The sequence below is a fragment of the Hyla sarda genome, chromosome 1, assembly GCF_029499605.1.
Source record: "Hyla sarda isolate aHylSar1 chromosome 1, aHylSar1.hap1, whole genome shotgun sequence".
In the NCBI taxonomy this organism is placed as follows: domain Eukaryota; kingdom Metazoa; phylum Chordata; class Amphibia; order Anura; family Hylidae; genus Hyla; species Hyla sarda.
This window is the reverse complement of record NC_079189.1, coordinates 580,766,853-580,789,884: the sequence shown is the minus strand read 5'-3', so window position 1 is coordinate 580,789,884 and position 23,032 is coordinate 580,766,853. Positions and strand designations below refer to the sequence as shown.

At 45.4% G+C, this 23,032-nt stretch overlaps 1 protein-coding gene across 4 annotated transcripts in view; it reads left to right on the top strand.

Moving 5' to 3' along the window:
* Positions 1–244: 244 nt before the first annotated feature.
* STARD6 (StAR related lipid transfer domain containing 6) overlaps positions 245–23,032 on the top strand; it is a 35,387-nt gene continuing 12,599 nt past the window's right edge. Inside the window, exons 1-6 of one of the 4 annotated variants that reach the window (XM_056545011.1) lie at positions 9,133–9,320; positions 12,976–13,060; positions 15,673–15,751; positions 15,869–16,001; positions 18,327–18,376; positions 18,964–19,090. In XM_056545011.1, the coding sequence (XP_056400986.1) occupies positions 15,912–16,001; positions 18,327–18,376; positions 18,964–19,090 (267 nt within the window). In that variant the 5' untranslated portion in view covers positions 9,133–9,320; positions 12,976–13,060; positions 15,673–15,751; positions 15,869–15,911. Of the gene's footprint in view, positions 419–9,132; positions 9,321–12,963; positions 13,061–15,672; positions 15,752–15,868; positions 16,002–18,326; positions 18,377–18,963; positions 19,091–23,032 lie in introns of those variants that run through there. The other 3 variants (XM_056544992.1, XM_056545002.1, XM_056545019.1) reach the window with 3 other exon arrangements.

Sequence of the window (23,032 nt, the reverse complement as noted above, 5' to 3'; positions counted from 1 at the left end):
AGGAGTAGAAAAACAGCTAATTTCCAAAAAAACAGCACCACTTTTGTGCTCAGGTTGTGTGTGGTATTACAACTTGTCTCTATTCCAATGTTTCCCAACCAGGGTGCCTCCAAACTGTTCTGAACGCTGGAGCCGGCGCCAGGAGCTCGTGACCTCATAGCCCCACCCCCTCATGATGTCATGCCCTGCCCCCTCAATGCAAGCCCCCTCCCATAGACTTGCATAGGGGGGGTGGGGCTATGACATCAGGAGCTCCCGGCTCCAGCGTTCGGAACAGTTTGTTCCAAACGCTGAGCAGTGGAGTACCCCTTTAAAGGGTTTCTTCCAGTAGTTGCCCCTCCGCAGCCGGTAATGGCTCCTACTGTTCCTGGTGATATTGAGGAGGAAGAAGGTTTGGTTTCTATTCCTTCGGATTCAGGTGTTCCTTTTATCTGTTATTGGGTTTTCAGTTTTCATAGTTATATATTCCCTACAGGGGATGACTCCCGTTCATCTGAAGATGACTTGTCGGGAAAGCCTCTTTTTCTGGTGGAGGATTCTGAGCAATTAAATAAAGCCATGAGGTCCACCATGTTCGAGGGTCTAGAAGAGAGAAAACGTAGAGTTTTTCCGGTGCATAGAACCATTTCTCAGTTAATTAAGAGAGAATAGGAGACTCCGGACAAGAAAACTTTCATTCCTAGAGCGATTAAAAGAAAATACCCTTTCTCGGAGTATTGAGATCGCCCTCCTAAGATTAACATGGCAACTTCAAAGGTCTCCAGAAAGGGGTCTTTACCATTTGAGACCTTTAAAGGGGTACTTTAAAAGACCATATGGACAGAAAAGCCGACATTTTCCTTAAAAGGGCTCGGGAAACTGCAGGGGCCACTCTTATAGGGGTACTCCACTGCTCAGGTTTGGAACAAACTGTTCCGAACGCTGGAACCGGGAGCTCAGTTGTCACTCCCCCCTCCCATAGATTTGCATTCAGGGGGTGGGACGTGACGTCATGAGGGGGCGTGGCTGAATGCAAGTCTTTAGGAGGGGGAGTGATGACTGTCATGCCCCCTCCCTTAGACTTGCATTGAGGGGGTGGGGCTATGACGTCACAGGCTGCCGGCTCCAGCGTTCGGAACAGTTTTATTCCAAACGCTGTACCTCCACAAGAACAGGGTTTGGGATTTTATTCTACTCTCTTGTGGGGAAACCAAATGGAACGTTCAGGGTCATTATTAACCTCAAGCCTCTGAATCATTATTTCATTTATAATCGTTTTAAGATGGAGACAATAAAATCCACTGTTAACCTATTGGTTAAGGATTGTTTCATGTTGTCTCTAGATTTGAAAGATGCTTCCTTCATGTCCCTATTCACATAGATTATCAGAAATATATAAGGATTGCAGTTTTTGTAAATTCTCAATTCCTTCATCTACAGTTCTGCGCCCGGCCCTCCGGTATCGCCATTGCTCCAAGAGTATTTACAAAAGTAGTTGCAGAAATGACTGCCCATATCGGAGAGGGAGAAGGGATTTTTATTCCCTATCTAGACAACTTTCTGCTTGTAGCAGAATCAAAGATAAAAGTGAATTCCCTTACGTCCTAACCAGTAGCACAGATGGGGTATTCCACCCCCCGCGAACTGGTAGGACAGATGGAAGTTTTATTGAACCTAATTAAACAATCAGTAAGACACACCCACAACCCCCTGTATAAGTAAGAGGGTCATCCTCTGCCTCATTGTGTTTTTTTCTGTCCTCCCGGACAGTGGGACAGATGGTGACCCCCTTACTCCTGTTGGAGGGGGGGGGGGGGGGTTTCTTACTTGCAGTTCTGGGCTTAGTTTGCGCCCATCTGCTCCTATCCTCGGAGCCGCGACTCCAATCGCGGCCCCGGCCGGAAGTGCGTCAGCAGCGTCTGGCGTCACTTCCTGTTTCTCTCTTTCGCTCCCGGCTCGGTTTTTTGCGCCGTTTTTGCCAATAATGCGGCGAAACCGAGCGAGGAGCCTCTTCTATAACCCTCTAACTAATAGGGTTCCTTTTCCTCCTGTTTTTTGTAAGACAGGATTTCTCTTCTGCAACTCCGCCTTGTGGGCGGAGTCTTGTTTTGGCGCCAGCCAGGAGGATATTTAAACTCCCCCTAGGCTGCCATTCAGCCTCCTAGAGCGCAGAGCTGTTGGTACTTCCACAGTCCTGTCTTTTTGAGTCTTAGTAGTGCATCCTTGCGGATACTACTGTTTCCCTATCTCTCTATCTTACCTGGTCTCTTGCTGAGAACTTTGGGTATTTTTATATTTTAGCTAGCCGCAATTTTTTCTTGCCGCTACATTATCTAATCACTCCTCTCATATTTACCTAGATATGTCGACCGAGGGCTCAGGGGATCGTGAAGGCTTGGCAAAAAGATCCGCCAAGCGCAAGCACCTCTCTTGCCATGACTGCAATACTCCCCTGGAGGATAATTATGAATTTTCCAGGTGCCCTCCTTGTAGGGCTAAGTCTCTACCTTCCCATCAGACTGAACCTACAGTCCAGGATATGTATGTGTGGGTCTCCTCTAACATGTCGGCTATGCAAGCCTCTATTGAGGAGCTGAAACACGTTGTCTCTCAGAAACGCGCCAGACCTTCTTCACCTCCCAGAATGGAGATGTCTGTGGATCAGGAGAGAGAAGATTCCAAGTCCTCCTCTTCGGATGAGGAGGTCACTGCATCTTATTTTTTTCCGCTGGAAAAGACCCAGCGTCTTCTGAGATCCATCCGGTCGGGGGACCAGGATGTTGATCCCGGGGAAGCCTCTACCTCCGCCTCTAAGGGACCTAGGGTCTTTAAAGCGGATGATACCCTTCTGTCCGTGCTTAGAACGGAATGGAAAAAACCAGAAAAGGGTCCGGTCTTAACTAAAAGATTTAAGACCATGTTTCCTATACAGGAATCTCAGCTTTCTTCCTGGGGCCCTGTCCCTAAGGTTGACATGGCAGTTGCCAAACTGTCCAAGAGGACAGTGGTCCCTGCTGAGGATGGGTCTTCCTTGCAGGATCCAATGGATCGGAAGGCTGACTGTGCCATGAGGCGCTCCTACTCCACTGCTTCTGCGTCTGCATCAGTGGCGATAGCTTGCTCTGAGGTAGCAAACTTTTTGAAGACCCGTCTTTCTAACATCCAGTCGGATTTGGACCAGGGGGTTCCTAGAGATGAAATTCTTTCATCCTTCAAGACGTCCAATCTGGCCGTTGATTTTTTGTGCGATGCTTCCACCCAGCATCTTAAATTGGCCTCCAAGTCTATGGCCCTGGCTTCCGCTGGATGACGTCCTCTATGGTTAAAACCTTGGAAGGTTGACAACTGGACCGCATTATGAGAGCTGGACCGCATTATGGAGGGACTTTCTGACAAGAAAGGCAAGTCCCTTCCTTATTCCTCCTTTCGTGGTCGAGGCCGGCGTTCTGGGGGCGGATCAGCCCTCCAGCCTAAGCCTCAGAGAGAATGGGGTAATCAACGCCGGGGCGGAAAACGCTCCCGTGGCTCCAAAGACAACAGAAAGCTCTGACTGCGGGCTTCTACGAAGCTCTGGGTTCCTTGCCGAGGTGACCTTTCCAGTTTCCCATCCTGCCCCCAAGATTCCAGTTGGTGGTCGTCTTCACCACTTTTCAAGCGCCTGGTCCCTCCACATTCAGGATCCTTGGGTCCTGAGATTAATCTCGGATGGTTAGTCGATAGACCTCGAATCAATTCCCCCATCCAATTATGTGGAGACAAGAGTTTTTTCACCAATCAAACAGGGGGCGCTAGAAACCTACATTCTGGAATACATCCAGAAGAATGCCTTAGAGGAAGTTCCTCTTTCAGAGCAGGGGTCAGGAATTTATTCTCCAGTCTTCCTAGTTCCCAAGGTAACAGGAGACTGGCGGATGATTATAGATCTGAGATATCTCAATCAGTATGTGAAGCACAAACGCTTTCGTATGGAAACTATTCAATCTGTGGTCAACCTCATCTCGCCAGGGGATTACCTGGCTACTCTGGATCTAAAGGATTCTTACCTTCATATTCCTATTCATCCGGTATCCAGAAAGTATCTAAGGATCGCAGTTCAGGTAGGGGGAGTTCTAAAACACCTCCAGTTTGTAGCCCTCCCGTTTGGAATTTCTTCGGCCCCACACACATTTACCAAAGTGGTGGTAGCGGTAGTCGCTGCTCTAAGGCTCCAGGGGCTCAGCATCGTTCCCTACCTAGACGATTGGCTCCTCAGAGCTCCTTCTTCTGCGATCCTGTCCCAACATCTGCAACTAGCAGTATCCTTCCTTCACCAGTTAGGGTGGATAGTCAATTGGGCCAAATCCAATTTCCTCCCAACTACCTCAGTGAGGTTTCTCGGCTTCATAGTCGACTCAATCTCCATGACACTCTACCTCTCTCCCGAGAGGAAATCTCGGGTGCAGGAATCGGCCCTTTTTCTCTCTGTACCCCGGAGAGTTTCCATTCGCACTCTCATGCGGATGTTGGGACTTATGTCCGCTACCGTGGATGCGGTTCCTTGGGCTCTTTGGCATCTACGCCCTCTTCAATCAGAGGTGCTCGCCACTTGGAATCTCAGGCCCTCGGGCCTAAACAAGTGCCACTCCCTGTCTTATCGAGTCAGGTCCTCTCTCAGATGGTGGTCTCACCTCGAGGACGGCAAGTCAATGATCCAACCCCCTTGGATCATACTTACTACCGACGCGTCCCTTGTAGGTTGGGGAGCGCATCTCTTGGATCTGTTAGTGCGAGGATCTTGGTCTCCTCAGGAGAGAGGGTTAACCTCCAATCTCCTCGAGATTCGAGCCATCAGATTAGCACTCCTCCACTTTGCTTCTCTTCTTCAAGGGAAAGCAGTAAAGATCCAATCCGACAGCATGACGGCTGTATTGTACATCAACAAGCAGGGAGGCACTCGATCACAAAGCCTCCTCAGAGAGGTGGGTCTGATCTTGGATTGGGCAGAGAGGAACCTAACCCACCTGTCGGCAGTTCACATTCGGGGATCTCTCAATGTGATCGCCGACCGCCTGAGCAGAGGACTTTCAACTGGAGAATGGTCTCTCCATCCAGAGATGTTCAAACAAATAATACTCAGGTGGGGTATGCCAGAAATAGATCTTATGGCAACAAGGTTCAACACCAAAGTGGTGAGATTTTGTTCCCTGTACAGGGAAGACAACCCAGTAGCAATCGATGCTCTCTCAATCCCATGGAGGTTCAGGCTGGCCTACATCTTCCCTCCAATTTCCTTGATCCCAAGGGTATTGATGAAAATCAGGCAGGACCAAGCCTCTGTCATAGCCATAATTCCATTTTGGCCCAAGAGAGCTTGGTTTACCCAACTCTTGCAAATGAGTTGGGGACAATTCTGGAGGCTTCCCCCAGAGCAAGCACTAGTGTCGGGGGACACTCACAGCTGCTCAAATCTTCAAATGTTCAACCTGACAGCCTGGAGGTTGACCAGTCCCTTCCACATCTAGAAGGGCTTTCTAGTGCGGTCTTGAATACCCTCTCGCATTCCAGAGCGGAGTCCACTAACAGAGCCTATAAAAGAATTTGGACAACTTTTCAGTCTTGGTGCTCCAAGAAACAACTACCTGGACAGAATCCAGCTGTTGCCACAATCCTCAACTTTCTCCAGGAGGGATTAGACAAGAATCTATCTCCTTCCACACTCAGAGTTCAGGTATCAGCCATCTCTGCCTTTCTCAATAAACCATTGTCTCAAGACCCACTAGTCAAAATATTCTTGAGGGGATCCTCAAGGTTAAAACCTACAATTATACAACCTGTCCCAGCATGGGACTTATCGATGGTGCTCAAGGGGTTAGCATCTCCCCCCTTTGAGCCCTTGGAGGAGGTGGACATGAAGTTTGTTACCATTAAAATAACTTTTTTACTGGCAATCACTTCAGCCAAAAGGATTGGGGAACTTCAAGCGCTCTCGGCACTTGAACCATATACTAAATTTTTGCCGGATCGAGTGTTACTCAGATTCATGCCATCCTTTATACCTAAGGTTCAATCATTCCAAAATATAAATCAAGTTATATCCCTGCCAGTATTTTCTCCTCCTCCATCCTCCAATGAAGATAGTGCTCTTCATTGCCTAGATATCTCGAGATGTCTCCAGATCTATATAAAAAGATCTTTGGAGTTTCGGAAGGATGAAAATCTGCTAATTCTCTTTTCAGGACCCAAGAGAGGTCTTAAAGCTTCAAAGCCCTCCATCAGTAGATGGGTAAAAGATGCCATTCGTATTGCCATGGTATCCCAAGGTAAGGAGCCTCCTGAGTTTGTAAAAGCTCATTCCACCAGGTCTGTATCTACCTCCTTTGCGGAAAGGAGTCTTGTTCCCTTGGAACATATATGCAAAGCTGCTTCTGGAGTTCACTCTCCACATTTATCACCCACTACAGACTTGACAGTAGATTGGCCGATTTTTCCTCATTTGGACGGACAGTATTATCTGCCGTCAGGCATGAGAGCCCTCCCTCATAGGGTTTCTGCTTGCCATTTCCCCATCTGTGCTACTGGTTAGGACGTAAGGGAATCGTTAATTTCTAACGATAATTTGTTTTCCCTTAGTCCTAACAGTAGCACAACTTTCCCTCCCTAGTTAAGTTATTTTCTTCTTTTATTTACCTTTAGTTCTTCTTGTTACTACACAATGAGGCAGAGGATGACCCTCTTACTTATACAGGGGGTTGTGGGTGTGTCTTACTGATTGTTTAATTAGGTTCAATAAAACTTCCATCTGTCCTACCAGTTCGCGGGGGGTGGAATACCCCATCTGTGCTACTGTTAGGACTAAGGGAAAACAAATTATCGTTAGAAATTAACGAATTTTTTTGACCCGTACTTATTGATATCCTCCGTAAGTTGGGTTGGTTAATTAATTGGGATAAATTCTCCATTACCCCTACTCAACAGAGTTTTTTTGGGGTATCTTGTTTGACTCTTCAATACAAAAATCTTTTCTCCCTCTGGCTAAGATAGAAAAGATTATTAGATCTCCCTGTATTTCTATGAGGAGGGGGATGTCAGTTTTAGGTTTATTCACAGCAGCCACCCCAGCAGTTCCCTGGGTCCACTTTCACTCTTGAATTTTACAATTAGAACTCCTTGGGACTTGAGATGGGACCCAACAAGATTTGGATAGACGTATTGTGTTGCCCCCTCAAGTGCTGGCTTCTTTAGACTGGTGGTTAGTGAGTGATAACCTTTCTAAAGGTGAAGATTGGGTTTGTCGGGACCCTGTAGTCATCACTACTGATGCCAGCCCTTGGGGATGAGGTGCTCATTTGGATAGCCTTAATTCCCAGGGCCTTTAGGAAGAAGAGGTGATTGATAGATCCTCTAATTTTAAGGAGCTTTTAACGGTGTTTAAGGCTCTTGAACCAGCTAGGGATTTTATTAAGGGCTCTAATGTTAAAATCTTCTCAGATAATACCACTACTGTGTCTGCCATAAATAGGCAGGGTACTACGAGAAGTCCATCCCTTATGAATTTGTCTTTTCAGGTCCTGTCCTTCGCAGAATCCCATCTAAAAACAATAACAACAATACAAGGGCAGACTTTCTGAGCCGCCAATTAATTCATTAGGGACAATGGCGGTTAAATCCAAAAATATTCCTTAAGATCACAGCCTTATGGGAACCCCTCAAGTGGATCTTTTCACTACCAGACACAACGGACAGGTCAGAGGCTTTCTTTCCCTGAGCCCAGCAGACAGACCTTTGGCATTGGAGAAACTATCCCAAACTTGGGATTGAGACTTACGCCTTTTCTCCCCTGACTCTTATTCCCAGAGTTATAAGGAAGATCAGGGAGGACAGAGCAACAGTTTTCTTAATTGCCCCATTCTGGCCACAGGTTCTCCTGTCTAAAGACTCTGGGGTAGATTTATCAAAACCTGTGCAGAGGAAAATTTGCCCAGTTGCCCATAGCAACCAATCAGATTGCTTCTTTCATTTTTAACAAGGCCTCTGCAAAATGAAAGAAGCAATCTGATTAGTTGCTATGGGCAACTGGACAAGTTTTCCTCTGCACAGGTTTTGATAAATCTCCCCCTCTGTCTCTAACAGACCCCTGGGTTCTCCCGGAAGTCCAGGATCCAGCCAAGGCCCGGTCCTTCATCCAGATGTCCGCAATAGGGATCGACCGATATCGTTTTTTTAGGGCCGATACCGATAATCGGTGGAGGTTAGGGCCGATAACTTATACCGATATTCCGGTATAAGTTATCGGCTATTTATCCCCCCGCGACACCGCTGCAGATCATTGATTTAAAGCGGGTGCTTTAAATCAATGCACTGCAGTGGCTTTTGCGGTGCCATAGGCCGCCGCCGCCACCCGCTTCTCTCCCCCTGCCTGTCCGGGGGTCCTGAGTCCTATCACCACCACCACCCCCCCGATCCACCGCACCGCGACCGCCCCTCCCGACCCGCCGCACCGCATCTATCTATCTCATATCTATCTATCTCATATCTATCTATATCATATCTACCTGTTTATCTCAAATCTATCTATATATCTCATATCTATCTATCTATCTCATATCTATCTATCTCATATCTATCTATCTAGCAACAGGAGAATACAGCAGCACACTGCTAGCACAAAGATATAGATGAAACATGAGTATATAGATAAAACATGAGTATATAGATAGAACATGAAAAGCTATACAGCTGTAATGCAATAAATGAAGATATGAAACTATGAAAATATGAGGTACTTAGCTTGCAAATTTGGCGCCAAATAGCGTGGACCGTCCCACCACGGCAAGGTGACCTCATTCTGGGACGGACCCTACACTGTGTATATGCCTCTGTGTGAACAGTACAACAGGCATTGCAAGGTCTGAAACATCCAAGGCACCTTATATGCACCTAATAGAGATGGGTGGGGTGCAGGAGCCAACATGGAGGTAGCCACTCCCCCGTATGTGTAATACAACCAAAGGATAAATTGGCCAGCACTATTGATCCAAACTATTGTAAAAACCTGGCTTGCAGGTGCAAGCTGCTGTCTCTGAGGGCCCGAACAGCCAGAGGTAGCAGGGGTGAGGTGGCACTGGTGCCACCTCACGATCGCCCTGATTCGTCGGCCGGTTTACCGGTCGACCAATCAGGGCGCCTGCTGCGGGTGTCACTCCCACACCCGCTCCGCCCCTCTTCCGGAGGACGTGAGCGGGTGCGGGACGTGGACCCCGGGTGCTGGGGACCCCGATCCCCGGCGTCCCTGTTGGGATCGGGGCCCCAGGAGCGACGGCCGCGGCGAGGGACTGACCTGTGTCCCGGAGCAGCAGTAGGAGGTGAGTGACAGCCTCCTGCTGTTGCTTAGCAACAGCTCCCAGCATGCAAAAAGGGCATGCTGGGAGCTGTAGTTATGCAACAGCAGGAGGCAGACCACCACAACTCCCAGCATTCCCTTATGGGCATGCTGGGACTTATGGTTTTGCAACAGCTGGAGGCACATTTTTTCTATGGAAAAGTGTACCTTCAGCTGTTGTATAACTACAACTCCCAGCTTGCACAAACAGCTAAAGTGCATGCTGGGAGTTGTAGTGGTGCATCTGCTGGTTGCATAACTACAACTCCCAGCATGCCCATTGGCTGTCGGTGACTGCTGAGAGTTGTAGTTTTGCAATAGCTGAATGCACACTGGTTGTGAAACTCAGTTTTTTTTTTACCTAACTCGGTGTTTCACGACCGGTGTGCCTCCAGCTGTTGCAAACTACAACTCCCAGCAGTCACCTTACACCATGCACCGTACATGCTGGGAGTTGTAGTTTTGCAACAGCTGGAGGCACACTGGTTTTGAAACACTGAGTAAGGTCACAAACTCAGTGATACATAACCAGTGTGCCTACAGCTGTTGCAAAACTAAAACTCTCAGCATGTACAGTCTGTCAGCGCATGCTGGGAGTTGTAGTTTTGCAACAGCTGGATGTTCCCCCCCCCCCCCCCCCCCATGTGAATGTACAGGGTACACTCACATGGGCGGAGGTTTACAGTAAGTATCGGGCTGCAAGTTTGAGCTGCGGCAAATTTTCTGCCGCAGCTCAAACTGCCAGCGAGAAACTACTGTCAACCCCCCGCCCGTGTGACTGTACCCTAAAACCACTACACTACACTAACACAAAATAAAAAGTAAAAAACACTACATGTACACATACCCCTACACAGCCCCCCTCCCCATCCCAATAAAAATGAAAAACGTCTGGTACGCCACGGTTTCCAAAACGGAGCCTCCAGCTGTTGCAAAACAACTACTCCCAGTATTACCAGACAGCCACTGACTGTCCAGGCATGCTTGGACTTTTACAACAGCTGGAGGCACCCTGTTTGGGAATCACTGGCGTAGAATTCCCCTATGTCCACCCCTATGCAATCCCTCCTTTAGGCCTCAAATGCGCATGGCGCTCTCACTTTGGAGCACTGTCGTATTTCAAGGCAACAGTTTAGGGTCACATATGGGGTATCGCCGTACTCGGGAGAAATTGTGTTACAAATTTTGGGGGGTATTTTCTGCTTTTACCCTTTTTAAAAATGTAAAATTTTTGGGAAAAGAAGCATTTTAGGTAAAACATTCTTTTTTTTTTCTTACATATGCAAAAGTCGTGAATCACCTGTGGGGTATTAAGGTTTACTTTACCACTTGTTATGTTCCCCGAGGGGTCTAGTTTCCAAAATGGTATGCCATGTGGTTTTTTTTTTTGCTGTCCTGGCACCATAAGGGCTTCCTAAAGGTGACATGCCACCCAAAAACCATTTGTCGCTCCTCTTCTGAGCCCTCTACTGCGCCCGCCGAACACTTTACATAGACATATGAGGTATGTGCTTACTCGGGAAAAATTGGGTTTCAAATACAAGTAAAAATTCCTTTTTACCCCTTGCAAAAATTAAAAAATTGGGTCTACAAGAACATGCGAGTGTAAAAAATGAAGATTGTGAATTTTCTCCTTCACTTTGCTGCTATTCCTGTGAAACACCTAAAGGGTTAAAACGCTTACTGAATGTCATTTTGAATGCTTTTGGGGGTGCAGTTTTTATAATGGGGTAATTTATGGGGTATTTCTAATATGAAGACCCTCAAAATTTTGTGAAAAATTGGAAAATTGCTGCTGAACTTTGAAGCCCTCTGGTGTCTTCTAAAAGTAAAAACACTTGTCAATTTTATGATGCAAACATAAAGTAGACATATTGTATATGCGAATTTAAAAAAATTATTTGGAATATCCATTTTCCTTACAAATTTTGGGGTTTTTCACCAAGAAAGGATGCAAGTTACCACAAAATTTTACCACTATGTTAAAGTAGAATATGTCACGAAAAAACAATCTCGGAATCAGAATGATAACTAAAAGCATCCCAGAGTTATTAATGTTTAAAGTGACAGTGGTCAGATGTGCAAAAAATGGCCGAGTCCTTAAGGTGAAAAAGGGCTCAGTCCTTAAGGGGTTAATGACCGTGACAATAAGAAGCTTGTTGACGGTTTGTGTTGTGGCCATAAGTATGAAATGATGCCCAGAATAACAAAATCTGCTGTATTTTTTTTTTTTCATCATACAAATACAACCAAAAATACACTGTGTGAACATTTCCTTACTCTGCATTGGAGTGTCTAGACAATACAAGTAAGGCTGGGTCCACACCACGTTTTAGGCAAAACCGGGCGCTCCCCTATCCCTGCTGTATGCGGGCCATATGTATGCATTTCAATGAGCCGACCGGAGTGAAACGCTGACTCCGGTCGGCTCATTTTTGCCTCAAATGCGGTTTTCCCACCGGACCTAAAACCGTGGTAGACTGCGTGGGAAAACCGCATACGGGGCAAAAATGAGTTGACCGAAGTCAGTTTCACTCTGGTCGGCTCACTGAAATACATTACATAAAGGCTGCATTCAGGAGCGCCCAGTTTTAGCTCCCTCCAGCCGTATGCGGTCCCGTATTGCCTAAAATGTGGTGTAAACCCAGCCTAAGTGGGCATGGTAGCTTTTCTGTGTCCACCATGGGCTGTAATATCTTTGCCAACCAGAGTGCCTCCATCTGTTGCAAAACGTCAACTCCCAGCAGTCCCGGACAGCCTTTGGCTGTCCAGGCATGTTGGGAGTTGTAGTTCTGCTACAGCTGGAGACACGCTGGAAAACACTGCATTAGGCTATGTTCACACAGTTCGTATAGTAGATATGCATGCGGCACTGTGTGTACGGGGATTTAGTGCAGTCTCTCTGGGCAACGCTCATACTGATAGTGCTGTGGTGACAGTGGTGCTCTGGCTAGTAAAAAGCGTTCATATGTATCCAACAAAGTAAGAGACGAAATGATAACCGGCACTCACCAGTCTTCTTAATATTCTTCTTTATTATACTCACATTTTGGATAGGTAGGGAACAGACGTAAGGGGGTTACATAGGCAACAAAGCTCCGTTTCGTGCATCCGGCCGGACGAAGTGCACCTGCTGCACGAAACGGAGCTTTGTTGCCTATGTAACCCCCTTACGTCTGTTCCCTACCTATCCAAAATGTAAGTAAAATAAAGAAGAATATTAAGAAGACTGGTGAGTGCCGGCTATCATTTTGTCTCTTACTTTGTTGGATACATATGTTCACACAGTGTTGAAGGTTGAGAAGCACTAGCTAAAGGCTGTCTGCACATGCTGGGAGTAGCAGTCTTGCAACAACTGGAGGCACCTTTTTCTTATTTTATATCGGTTTTATACGCTTGTAACATCAGGGTTTTATTTTACACTATTTTTTGAAAGTGCAGTTTTTTTCTGCATCTTTAAATTCCAAGGATTTTTTTTCCAGTTCAGTATAAACACTGTAATATGAGCATATATGCCCTAAAGCAACATGGCTGCGTCTACATACGAGTCACATGACGGTGGGGCTGGGGGTTTGGCAGATGTGGCTGACTTCCAGCACTTCCTGGCACGTTTCTTCCAGTGTGTGATTATGTCACAGGCAGCGAAGAGCCAGATCAAAGTGCAGAAGAGGAGGAGAAGGGATCCCTGTGCCGCTGCTTCTCCAGCAGCTTCCTGACACTGGGGTAAGATCTGGATTGTAATTATTTTATAACCTTAAAGTAATATTAACCTCTTGTATCACTGATGAACATTGTAACTATTCTGTATAACCTTGTAACAATGTTCTATTACTGATAAACATTACAATCCGCAACAATAAAATTGCAACACCAAGGAGGAAAAGTTGAGGAACTTTGGAAATCACAGGATGATAGATAGACATGTTAATGATATGCAAAAAATGAAAATATTTATTTAAAATATTTAAAACACTTTATTTATTTAGTTCTGAGTATTAACACCAAACGCAGAAATATATGCACTTACATAGCCATGGCAAGCTATTAATGAGGATATTATTGGTTGTCTGAAGAATGTTCTGCCACGCTGAATGCGCTCGGGCACGCAAATCATCAAGATCCGCTTCTGGCTGCTCCTTTTGCCATTGCCGACCGATGATGTCCCGGATGTGCTCCATGGGGGACACGTCTGAAGACTCTGCAGGCCATGGTAGCAGGTTTAGGCCATGCAGGGTAGTTGTATTGAAAAGCGGCTCCTGGGACACATGGGAGAAATGGCCGTACCAATGTAAACCCGGGCTGTTACTGTACTTGGAATAAAGACTATAGGGGTCCGGCTACTGTACATTATTCCACCCCCCTACATAATCCCAGAAGTAGGACCGGCATGACGTTTCCTCATGAAAGACTCTTCATGGCACTGCCCATGTGGTCTCCAGACCAATATCTGGATATTATTGCATTTGAGACGGAAGCGGGACTCACTGTTGAAGAGGATAGCCCTCCATACCAGCCTCTATTGCTGTTTTGCGCTACACTATGATAGTCTTTGTAAGCGGTGGCGTGAGGTCAATGGAACACCTGTAAGTGGAAGTCTGGCTCGTAGCCCAATGTCGTGCAAGCACCTTCTACATTTATTAACATTTTTTTTACACTTTTGTTTTGGTTTTTTCTTTAGTCCCCATAGGGGGCTATACCATGCAATCTGAAGATTGTATACACTGTTCAATGCTATGCCATAGCATAGCATTGATCAGTTTTGGTGGTGCTCTGCTGCTCCAGCCTGCATGGCTGGCTGGGAGCAGCAGAACACCGATCGGATGGTGAGGAGGAAGGGAAGGTCCCTCCCACCATCCACTCAGCTGATCGGGACCTGCGATGTCGCCGCAGATGTCTTCATCAGCTCCAGATACCGTCACCGTTAACCCGCATTTTAGACGCCGCAATCAACTTTGATCGTGGTGTCTAAAGGGTTAATGCTGGGTACCGGCCCAAGCGGCGGTGCCCGGCATTAACTGTGGGGCCTGGCTGCTCATAGTAACCGGGAACCCACTGGGTTTGAAGCGATCTCCACGCGTGTGATGTCACGCCCCCACCCCCGTGTGACATCACGCTCCGCCCCTCAATGCAAGCCTACGGGAGGGGGCGTGATAGCTATCATGCCCCCTTCCATAGGCTTGCATTGAGGGGCGGAGCGTGACGTCACATGGGGGCGCCCTGTGGTCACCGGTAATCAGTCCCGGAGCGAACGCGGGGACTGATTACAAACGGGGTGCCGCGTGCAAGAACCCGGGGGTCCCCAGCGGCGGACTCCCGCGATCAGGCATCTTATCCCCTATCCATTGGATAGGGGATAAGATGTCTAAGCACCGGAGAACCCCTTTAAACCCCGGGAAACAGGACCATAACTAACAGGTACACCCTCGGTCCTTAAGTACCAGGATGCAAGGGCGTATCTGAATGCCCTTCGTCCTGGACGGGTTAAAATTCAAATCAATTAGGCTGCTTTCACACTATAAAATTCATCCGTTTTAAAGGTCTGTTTGATGTTCCGTTATGAAAACCCTGAAAATCGTGCATGCACTATTTCTTCTGTTCATTCTCCCGACTATAACGGAATAAAACGAATAATGTAAAAATACCATAGACTATAATGGGATTTTCTAACGGACGTTTAATGGCCGATTTTCAGGGTTTTCATAACGGAACATCAAACAGATCTTTAAAACGGATGAATTTTATAGTGTGAAAGCAGCCTAATTACTTATCTGAAATGTGTTTTTTGGGATTTTTTTTTATATTATTCTCTCTTTCACTGTTCTAATAAAACAACCATTAAAATTATAGACCGATCATTTCTTTATCAGTGGGCAAATATACAAAATCATTAGGGGATCAAATAATAGTTTCCTTCACTATAACCTTACAGCGGGTCCTTTTTGGTGTTGCAATTTCAATGTTTTGGAGTGTATGTTGACACAATATTGATTCAGCAAGAAGTAACTCACCATCCAAACATACTTTCTTAGGGTATGTTCACACTATGGAATATCTACGCAGACCTGCGGAGTCCCCATTAATGGCAGTCTAGTTCATTGTGGTATTCCGCTGATAGAATGAATTTGAATTTCTCCATCCAGAAATTCTGTAGTATGCAATTTCCCTAAATATTAAATTAAAATAAATATATTGGTAACTACTTGGGGTCTGAAGACCCCAAATGATAAAAACTGTTGACATGTTCCTAGGACATGTGAAAAGTTTTTTTGAGTATTATGACAGGGATTCTCAGATGTTCTGTCCATTCGTCAAAACCGATATTTCCATATTTATAGCAAAGCACAGTGCAGTGATAAGATTCTGCCTGCAGGGGGAGGTGCTGAGGGGGATAGGACCAAATAATGTCAGGCACAGGTAAATGATTTATTTATTACAGTATTATTTAGAACTGTATTCATGCACAGCTACTACTTCATAATTTATAAGGCACATTACATGATGAGGAGCTTTATACCTTCTCTTATGTGCAAGGATACGGAGCAATCTACAGTCTCGTGATCTTCTTTACTTACGGATGGACTATAAGAAGATTGCCGATGATGTCTCCCAGAAGATTCTGTCATACAGTCAAGATACATCGGGATGGAAAGTGGTGAAATCTTCAGTAAGTATAGAGAATTTACAGGACATGGATACTTACGCTTTTCTGTTCACTCCTTTCCTTTTCTTTTGTATTCTATCTTTTTGTGTCTCTTTACTTTATTTTTCTTCCTTTTTAGACTTTTTCTTAATTTCCCTTTTCCCATCCCTTTGCCATTTTCTCGTATTCCCTTTCACAACCTTTTGTCTTTTCATTTATTCCCACGTTATTCTATTTTCTTGTATTCCCTTTCACATTCATTTGTTTTTTATTCTCTTACACATTATCCTGTTTTCCTTCCCTTCTGCTCTTGTCACTTCTCTTCCTTTTCTCATCCTTCTATCATTTCATATTCCTTCTCTTCCCTTTTCTTTCCTTCATTTTGTCCTTTCTCTTCCCTCCACAGATTTGTTACTTCTCATCCTTTTTCTTTTGCTTTGTCTTTTCTTTATGTAATTACATTTTTTTCCTCTTTATACTTGTGCCCTTTCTTCCTCCTTCCTTTCTCATCCTTCTGTAGTTTACATTTTCTTATTTCGTCCTCTTCCCGCGTCCTTTCTTCTTTCCCTCTCCCTCTCACTCATTTCTATCCCTTTATCATTTCTTTTATCTTTCTTTGTGGCCTTTCTGTCTCTTATTTCTTTCTACTTTGTTCTTTCCTCCTCTTCCCTTTTCTATTTCTTTTTTTCTCGCAATTTTGTCCATTCGCAGCAAAAACGCACACGGTACTTGGTTTTGGTTTAATAAGCCACAACATGTGAATGCAGCCTCACTGGCACCATTTGTATACCTTAGGCTATGTTCACACTACGGAATTTCCGCCTGCAATTCCGCTTTGAAATTGCAGGCAGAACTTTTGCTTACTAAAATGTTCTGTATAGTGAATGGGTTTCCGTTCACAAATTCACAATCTGTGAAGCGGAATTTGTGAATGGAAAATCCGCTTTAATATTTCCGCCTGAAGAATGGCGTTGCTCATTCTTTAGGTGGAAATACTCGTGGAACACATTGCAGACTGCAGCGTCCGCACAGTCCTAGCGCCAACTGATCCTGGCCGCACTCGGAATCTCCAGGCGGAAATTTTCTTCCCCCTAAATTCCGTAGTGTGAACCTAGACTTAGGGTCTATTCACACGGCAGAATTCCCGCCGGCAGAGTTCCACCTGAAATGAAAACCCCATACACTTCTATGGGTTTCCGCCCTCCCGTTGACGCAATTCCGTTAACAGAATTCTGCAAACGGAAATTCTGAAGTGTCAACAAGAATGCGGAATCCCATAGAAGTGTATGGGGTTTTCATTCCAGGCAGAACTCCGCCGTCGGAAATTCTGCCATGTGAATAGACCCTCCGGGTAGGTTCAGACTACGTTTTTGCCCCCCCACCCCCATTTAGTCGTATCTATCAACATCCCATCTAGACCGGGTTGCCGATGTATACTGTTAATGGGAGCAGCAAACCCTGCCTAATGCTTTGTATGGCTAAACGGAGTCACCTAGTGACTCCTCTTGTGATGTAGGCGCTATTTCAAGAGTGCAGCGGCTAAAAACGGTGCATACATCTTGAACTGAGTCACTAGGTGACTCCGTTCAGCCATAGAAATCAACGGGGTCCGCTGCTCCTCCTGTTCACAGTATACGTCAGCAATGCCGGATATGAACCTGCCCTTATCTATGTGCAGTTATATTATTGAGAAGCTATCCCCCTCATGACTAGTAGGCGTGTAAGTAGCTGTTTATCAGTATTTTGCACCAGTGCAACCTCCCCCCATAGAGAATTGTCCTCGATCTACATAATGGTGAGAATATTATATATATTAAATAAATTAAATAAAAAAAAAAAATTGTTTTACTTGCTCTAGTACCAGAAACCAGTAGGTATGACCTCTTTTCTGTATTCTTCGGCAATTTTTTAATTTAGTGTAAAGATTAGCAAGAGACTGAGGACCCTTCAGGAAAATTTTGGCCAACATATTGACAAATACCTTGTTAAGATTATTTTATTTTGCTTTTTCCATTCTTTATTCCATTTAATTATTAAAGGGGTTATCCAGGATTTAACAAAAAAAATAAAAAAAAATTATTTACTTTTAAACACAGTGCCACCCCTGTCCTCAAGTTGTGTGTGGTATTGCAGCTCAGTTCCATTGAAGTGAATGGAGCCAAGTTGGAATGCCACACACAACCTGAGCACATGGGGGCGCTGTTTTGGGAAGAAATTGTTTTTCTCCCCTTCCTTTGCCTCTCTCTTACCTTATCCTTTTGCCCTTTCCTTCTCCTCTATTCTAGTTTCTTTTCTTCTCACTTTCCTGCCTCCCTTCTTGATAACACATAAATCTTATGTCCCTTTCAGAAAAACATTACTGTCTCATGGAAACCGTCCAAGGAATATTCAGGAAATATGTAAGTAGCAAGGTAAAATAGCTACAGACCTACAGAGAAACCGGAATCCCCATAGTGCAGTGTTTTCTGACCAGGGTGCCTTCAGCTGTTGCGAAACTACAACCCCAAGCATGCCCGGACAGCCAACGGCTGTCCGGGCATGCTGGGAGTTGTAGTTTTGCAACAGCTGGAGGCACACTGGTTAGGAAACCCTGCCATAGTGCATCATCCCCATGTGAACAGAACAAAAAATCCTATCCAGGGATTTGTTGTATATTTATTTTCTGGGAAAGGATTACTACACAGCTTTCCTAGAGTCCTAAATGGCAGATCTTTGCTAGCCACTGAAATTTGCCCTCCTGCAGTTATAATATGTAAATGGAGTTTTAAGCATAAAAAAAAACTAATAATAATAAAAGGAAAAAATGCTTTAAATATAAAAAAATAAAAATGAAAAACATTGGTGCAATACCAATAAACACCCCTAGGTGGTGTACACACACAGTTTGAAGCTGGATTTTCCTTCTCCTACACAGTGATAGAATATAAAGGATATATAGATTTCATTCTCTATCATTAATGATTCTGATTTTTCCTGAAAAACGCAGATATCGCGGAGAAGGAATAATTGAAGAAATCCCGGAAAAAGTTATCCCCTTTATGTATCTTGAGAAATACAGAGCAAAGTGGGACAGCGCCCTGAAATCCTATTCTATTGTAGGAGAGATTGATGAGGTAATTCATGTACCCATGTGAGATTGGAGTATAGTCTGGTATGACCCAACAGGGACCGTGTCATGGCTGCCCTGGGGGCCTGTGTTGGTCTCTGGCCGGTCTCATAGGCCCTTCGCCCCAGTTGACGCTACAGTCGTTATTAATGGTAGGTTATTTTTATTGTCAGGTAGCAGCTTAGTTGCATTGAAGTGAATAAAACCAAGTTGTAATACCGCACACTACCTGAAGACAGGAGTGGTGCTGTTTTTGGAAGAAAGCAAAGCTATGTTTTCTTTTAATCATGGATAACTTTTTTTTATCCTGATATAATGTGGCCACCTGAGATACTGTGCTCCCTACCATATACTGTGCCCCCTGATATAATGTGGCCACCTGAGATACCGTGCTCCCTACCATATACTGTGCCCCCTGATATAACGTGGTCACCTGAGATACTGTGCCACCTGATATAATGTGCTACCTAAGATACTGTTCCCCCTGATATAATGTGCCACCTGAGATACTGTGCCCCCTGATATAATGTGCTACCTTAGATACTGTTCCCCCTAATATAATGTGCTACCTAAGATACTATGCCCCCTGATATAATGTGGCCTCCTGAGATACTGTGCACCCTGATATAATGTGCTACCTGAGATACTGTGCCCCCTGATATAATGTGCTACCTGAGATACTGTGCCCCCTGATATAATGTGGTGACCTGAGATACTGTGCCCCCTGATATAATGTGGTCACCTAAGTTACTGTGCTCCCTACAATATACTGTGCCCCCTGATATAATGTGGCCTCCTGAGATACTGTGCCCCCTGATATAATGTGGTCACCTAAGATACTGTGCTCCCTACCATATACTGTGCCCCCTGATATAACGTGGTCACCTGAGATACTGTGCCACCTGATATAATGTGGTCACCTAAGATACTGTGCTCCCTACCATATACTGTGCCCCTGATATAATGTGGTCACCTGAGATACTGTGCCCCCTGATATAATGTGCTACCTGAGATACTGTGCCCCCTGATATAATGTGCTACCTGAGATACTGTGCCCCCTGATATAATGTGCTACCTGAGATACTGTGCCCCCTGATATAATGTGCTACCTGAGTAACTGTGCCCCCTGATATAATGTCCTACCTGAGATACTGTGCCCCCTTATATAATGTGGTCACCTGAGATACTGTGCTCCCTACAATATACTGTGTCCCCTGATATAATGTGGTCACCTAAGATACTGTGCTCCCTACAATATACTGTGCCCCCTGATATAATGTGGCCTCCTGAGATACTGTGCTCCCTACAATATACTGTGCCCCCTGATATAATGTGGCCTCCTGAGATACTGTTCCCCCTGATATTATGTGGCCACCTGATATACTGTGCTCCCTACAATATACTGTGCCCCCTGATATAATGTGGCCACCTGAGATACTGTGCTCCCTACCATATACTGTGCCCCTGATATAATGTGGTCACCTGAGACACTGTGCCCCCTGATATAATGTGCTACCTGAGATACTGTGCCCCCTGATATAATGTCCTACCTGAGATACTGTGCCCCCTTATATAATGTGGTCACCTGAGATACTATGCCCCCTTATATAATGTGGTCACCTGAGATACTGTGCTCCCTACAATATATTGTGCTTCCTGATATAATGTGGTCACCTGAGATACTGTGCTCCCTACCATATACTGTGCCCCTGATATAATGTGGCCTCCTGAGATACTGTGCCCCCTGAAATAACGTGGTCACCTGAGATACTGTGCTCCCTGATATAATGTGGCCACCTGAGATACTGTGCCCCCTACAATATACTGTGCCCCCTGATATAATGTGGCCTCCTGAGATACTGTGCCCCCTGATATAATGTGCTACCTTAGATACTGTGCCCCCTGATATAATGTGCTACCTGAGATACTGTGCCCCCTGATATAATGTGCTACCTGAGATACTGTTCCCCCTGATATAATGTGGCCACCTGAGATACTGTGCTCCCTACCATATACTGTGCCCCTGATATAATGTGGTCACCTGAGATACTGTGGCTCCTGATATAATGTGCTACCTGAGATACTGTGCCCCCTGATATAATGTCCTACCTGAGATACTATGCCCTCTGATATAATGTGCTACCTGAGATACTGTGGCCCCTGATATAATGTCCTACCTGAGATACTGTGCCCCCTTATATAATGTGGTCACCTGAGATACTGTGCCCCCTTATATAATGTGGTCACCTGAGATACTGTGCTCCCTACAATATACTGTGTCCCCTGATATAATGTGGTCACCTGAGATACTGTGCCCCCTGATATAATGTGGCCACCTGAGATACTGTGCCCCCTACAATATACTGTGCCCCCTGATATAATGTGGCCTCCTGAGATACTGTGCTCCCTGATATAATGTGGCCACCTAAGATACTGTGCCCCCTGATATAATGTGGTCACCTTAGATACTGTGCCCCCTGATATAATGTGGCCTCCTGAGATACTGTGCCCCCTGATATAATGTGCTACCTGAGATACTGTGCCCCCTGATATAATGTGCTACCTGAGATACTGTGCCCCCTGATATAATGTGCTACCTGAGATACTGTGCCCCCTGATATAATGTGCTACCTAAGATACTGTTGCCCCTGATATAATGTGCTACCTGAGATACTGTGCCCCCTGATATAATGTGCCACCTGAGATACTGTGCCCCCTGATATAATGTGCTACCTGAGATACTGTGCCCCCTGATATAATGTGCTACCTGAGATACTGTGCCCCCTGATATAATGTGGCCTCCTGAGATACTGTGCCACCTGAGATACTGAGCCCCTGATATAATGTGCTACCTGAGATATTGTGCCCCCTGATATAATGTGCTACCTAAGATACTGTGCCCCCTGATATAATGTGCTACCTGAGATACTGTGCCCCCTGATATAATGTGGTCACCTAAGTTACTGTGCTCCCTACAATATACTGTGCCCCCTGATATAATGTGGCCTCCTGAGATACTGTGCCCCCTGATATAATGTGGTCACCTGAGATAGTGTGCTCCCTACCATAAATTGTGCCCCCTGATATAATGTGGCCTCCTGAGATACTGTTCTCCCTACAAAATACTGTGCCCCCTGATATAATGTGGCCTCCTGAGATACTGTGCTCCCTACAATAAATTGTGCCCCCTGATATAATGTGGCCACCTGAGATACTGTTCCCCCTGATATTATGTGGCCACCTGAGATACTGTGCCCCCTACAATATACTGTGCCCCCTGATATAATGTGGCATCCTGAGATACTGTGCCCCCTGATATAATGTGGCCTCCTGAGATACTGTGCCCCCTGATATAATGTGCTACCTGAGATACTGTGCCCCCTGATATAATGTGCTACCTGAGATACTGTGCCCCCTGATATAATGTGCTACCTAAGATACTGTTCCCCCTGATATAATGTGCTACCTGAGATACTGTGCCCCCTGATATAATGTGCTACCTAAGATACTGTTCCCCCTGATATAATGTGCCACCTGAGATATGGTGCCCCCTGATATAATGTGCTACCTTAGATACTGTTCCCCCTAATATAATGTGCTACCTAAGATACTATGCCCCCTGATATAATGTGGCCTCCTGAGATACTGTGCACCCTGATATAATGTGCTACCTGAGATACTGTTCCCCCTAATATAATGTGCTACCTAAGATACTATGCCCCCTGATATAATGTGGCCTCCTGAGATACTGTGCCCCCTGATATAATGTGCTACCTGAGATACTGTGCCCCCTGATATAATGTGGTGACCTAAGATACTGTGCCCCCTGATATAATGTGGTCACCTAAGTTACTGTGCTCCCTACAATATACTGTGCCCCCTGATATAATGTGGCCTCCTGAGATACTGTGCCCCCTGATATAATGTGGTCACCTGAGATACTGTGCTC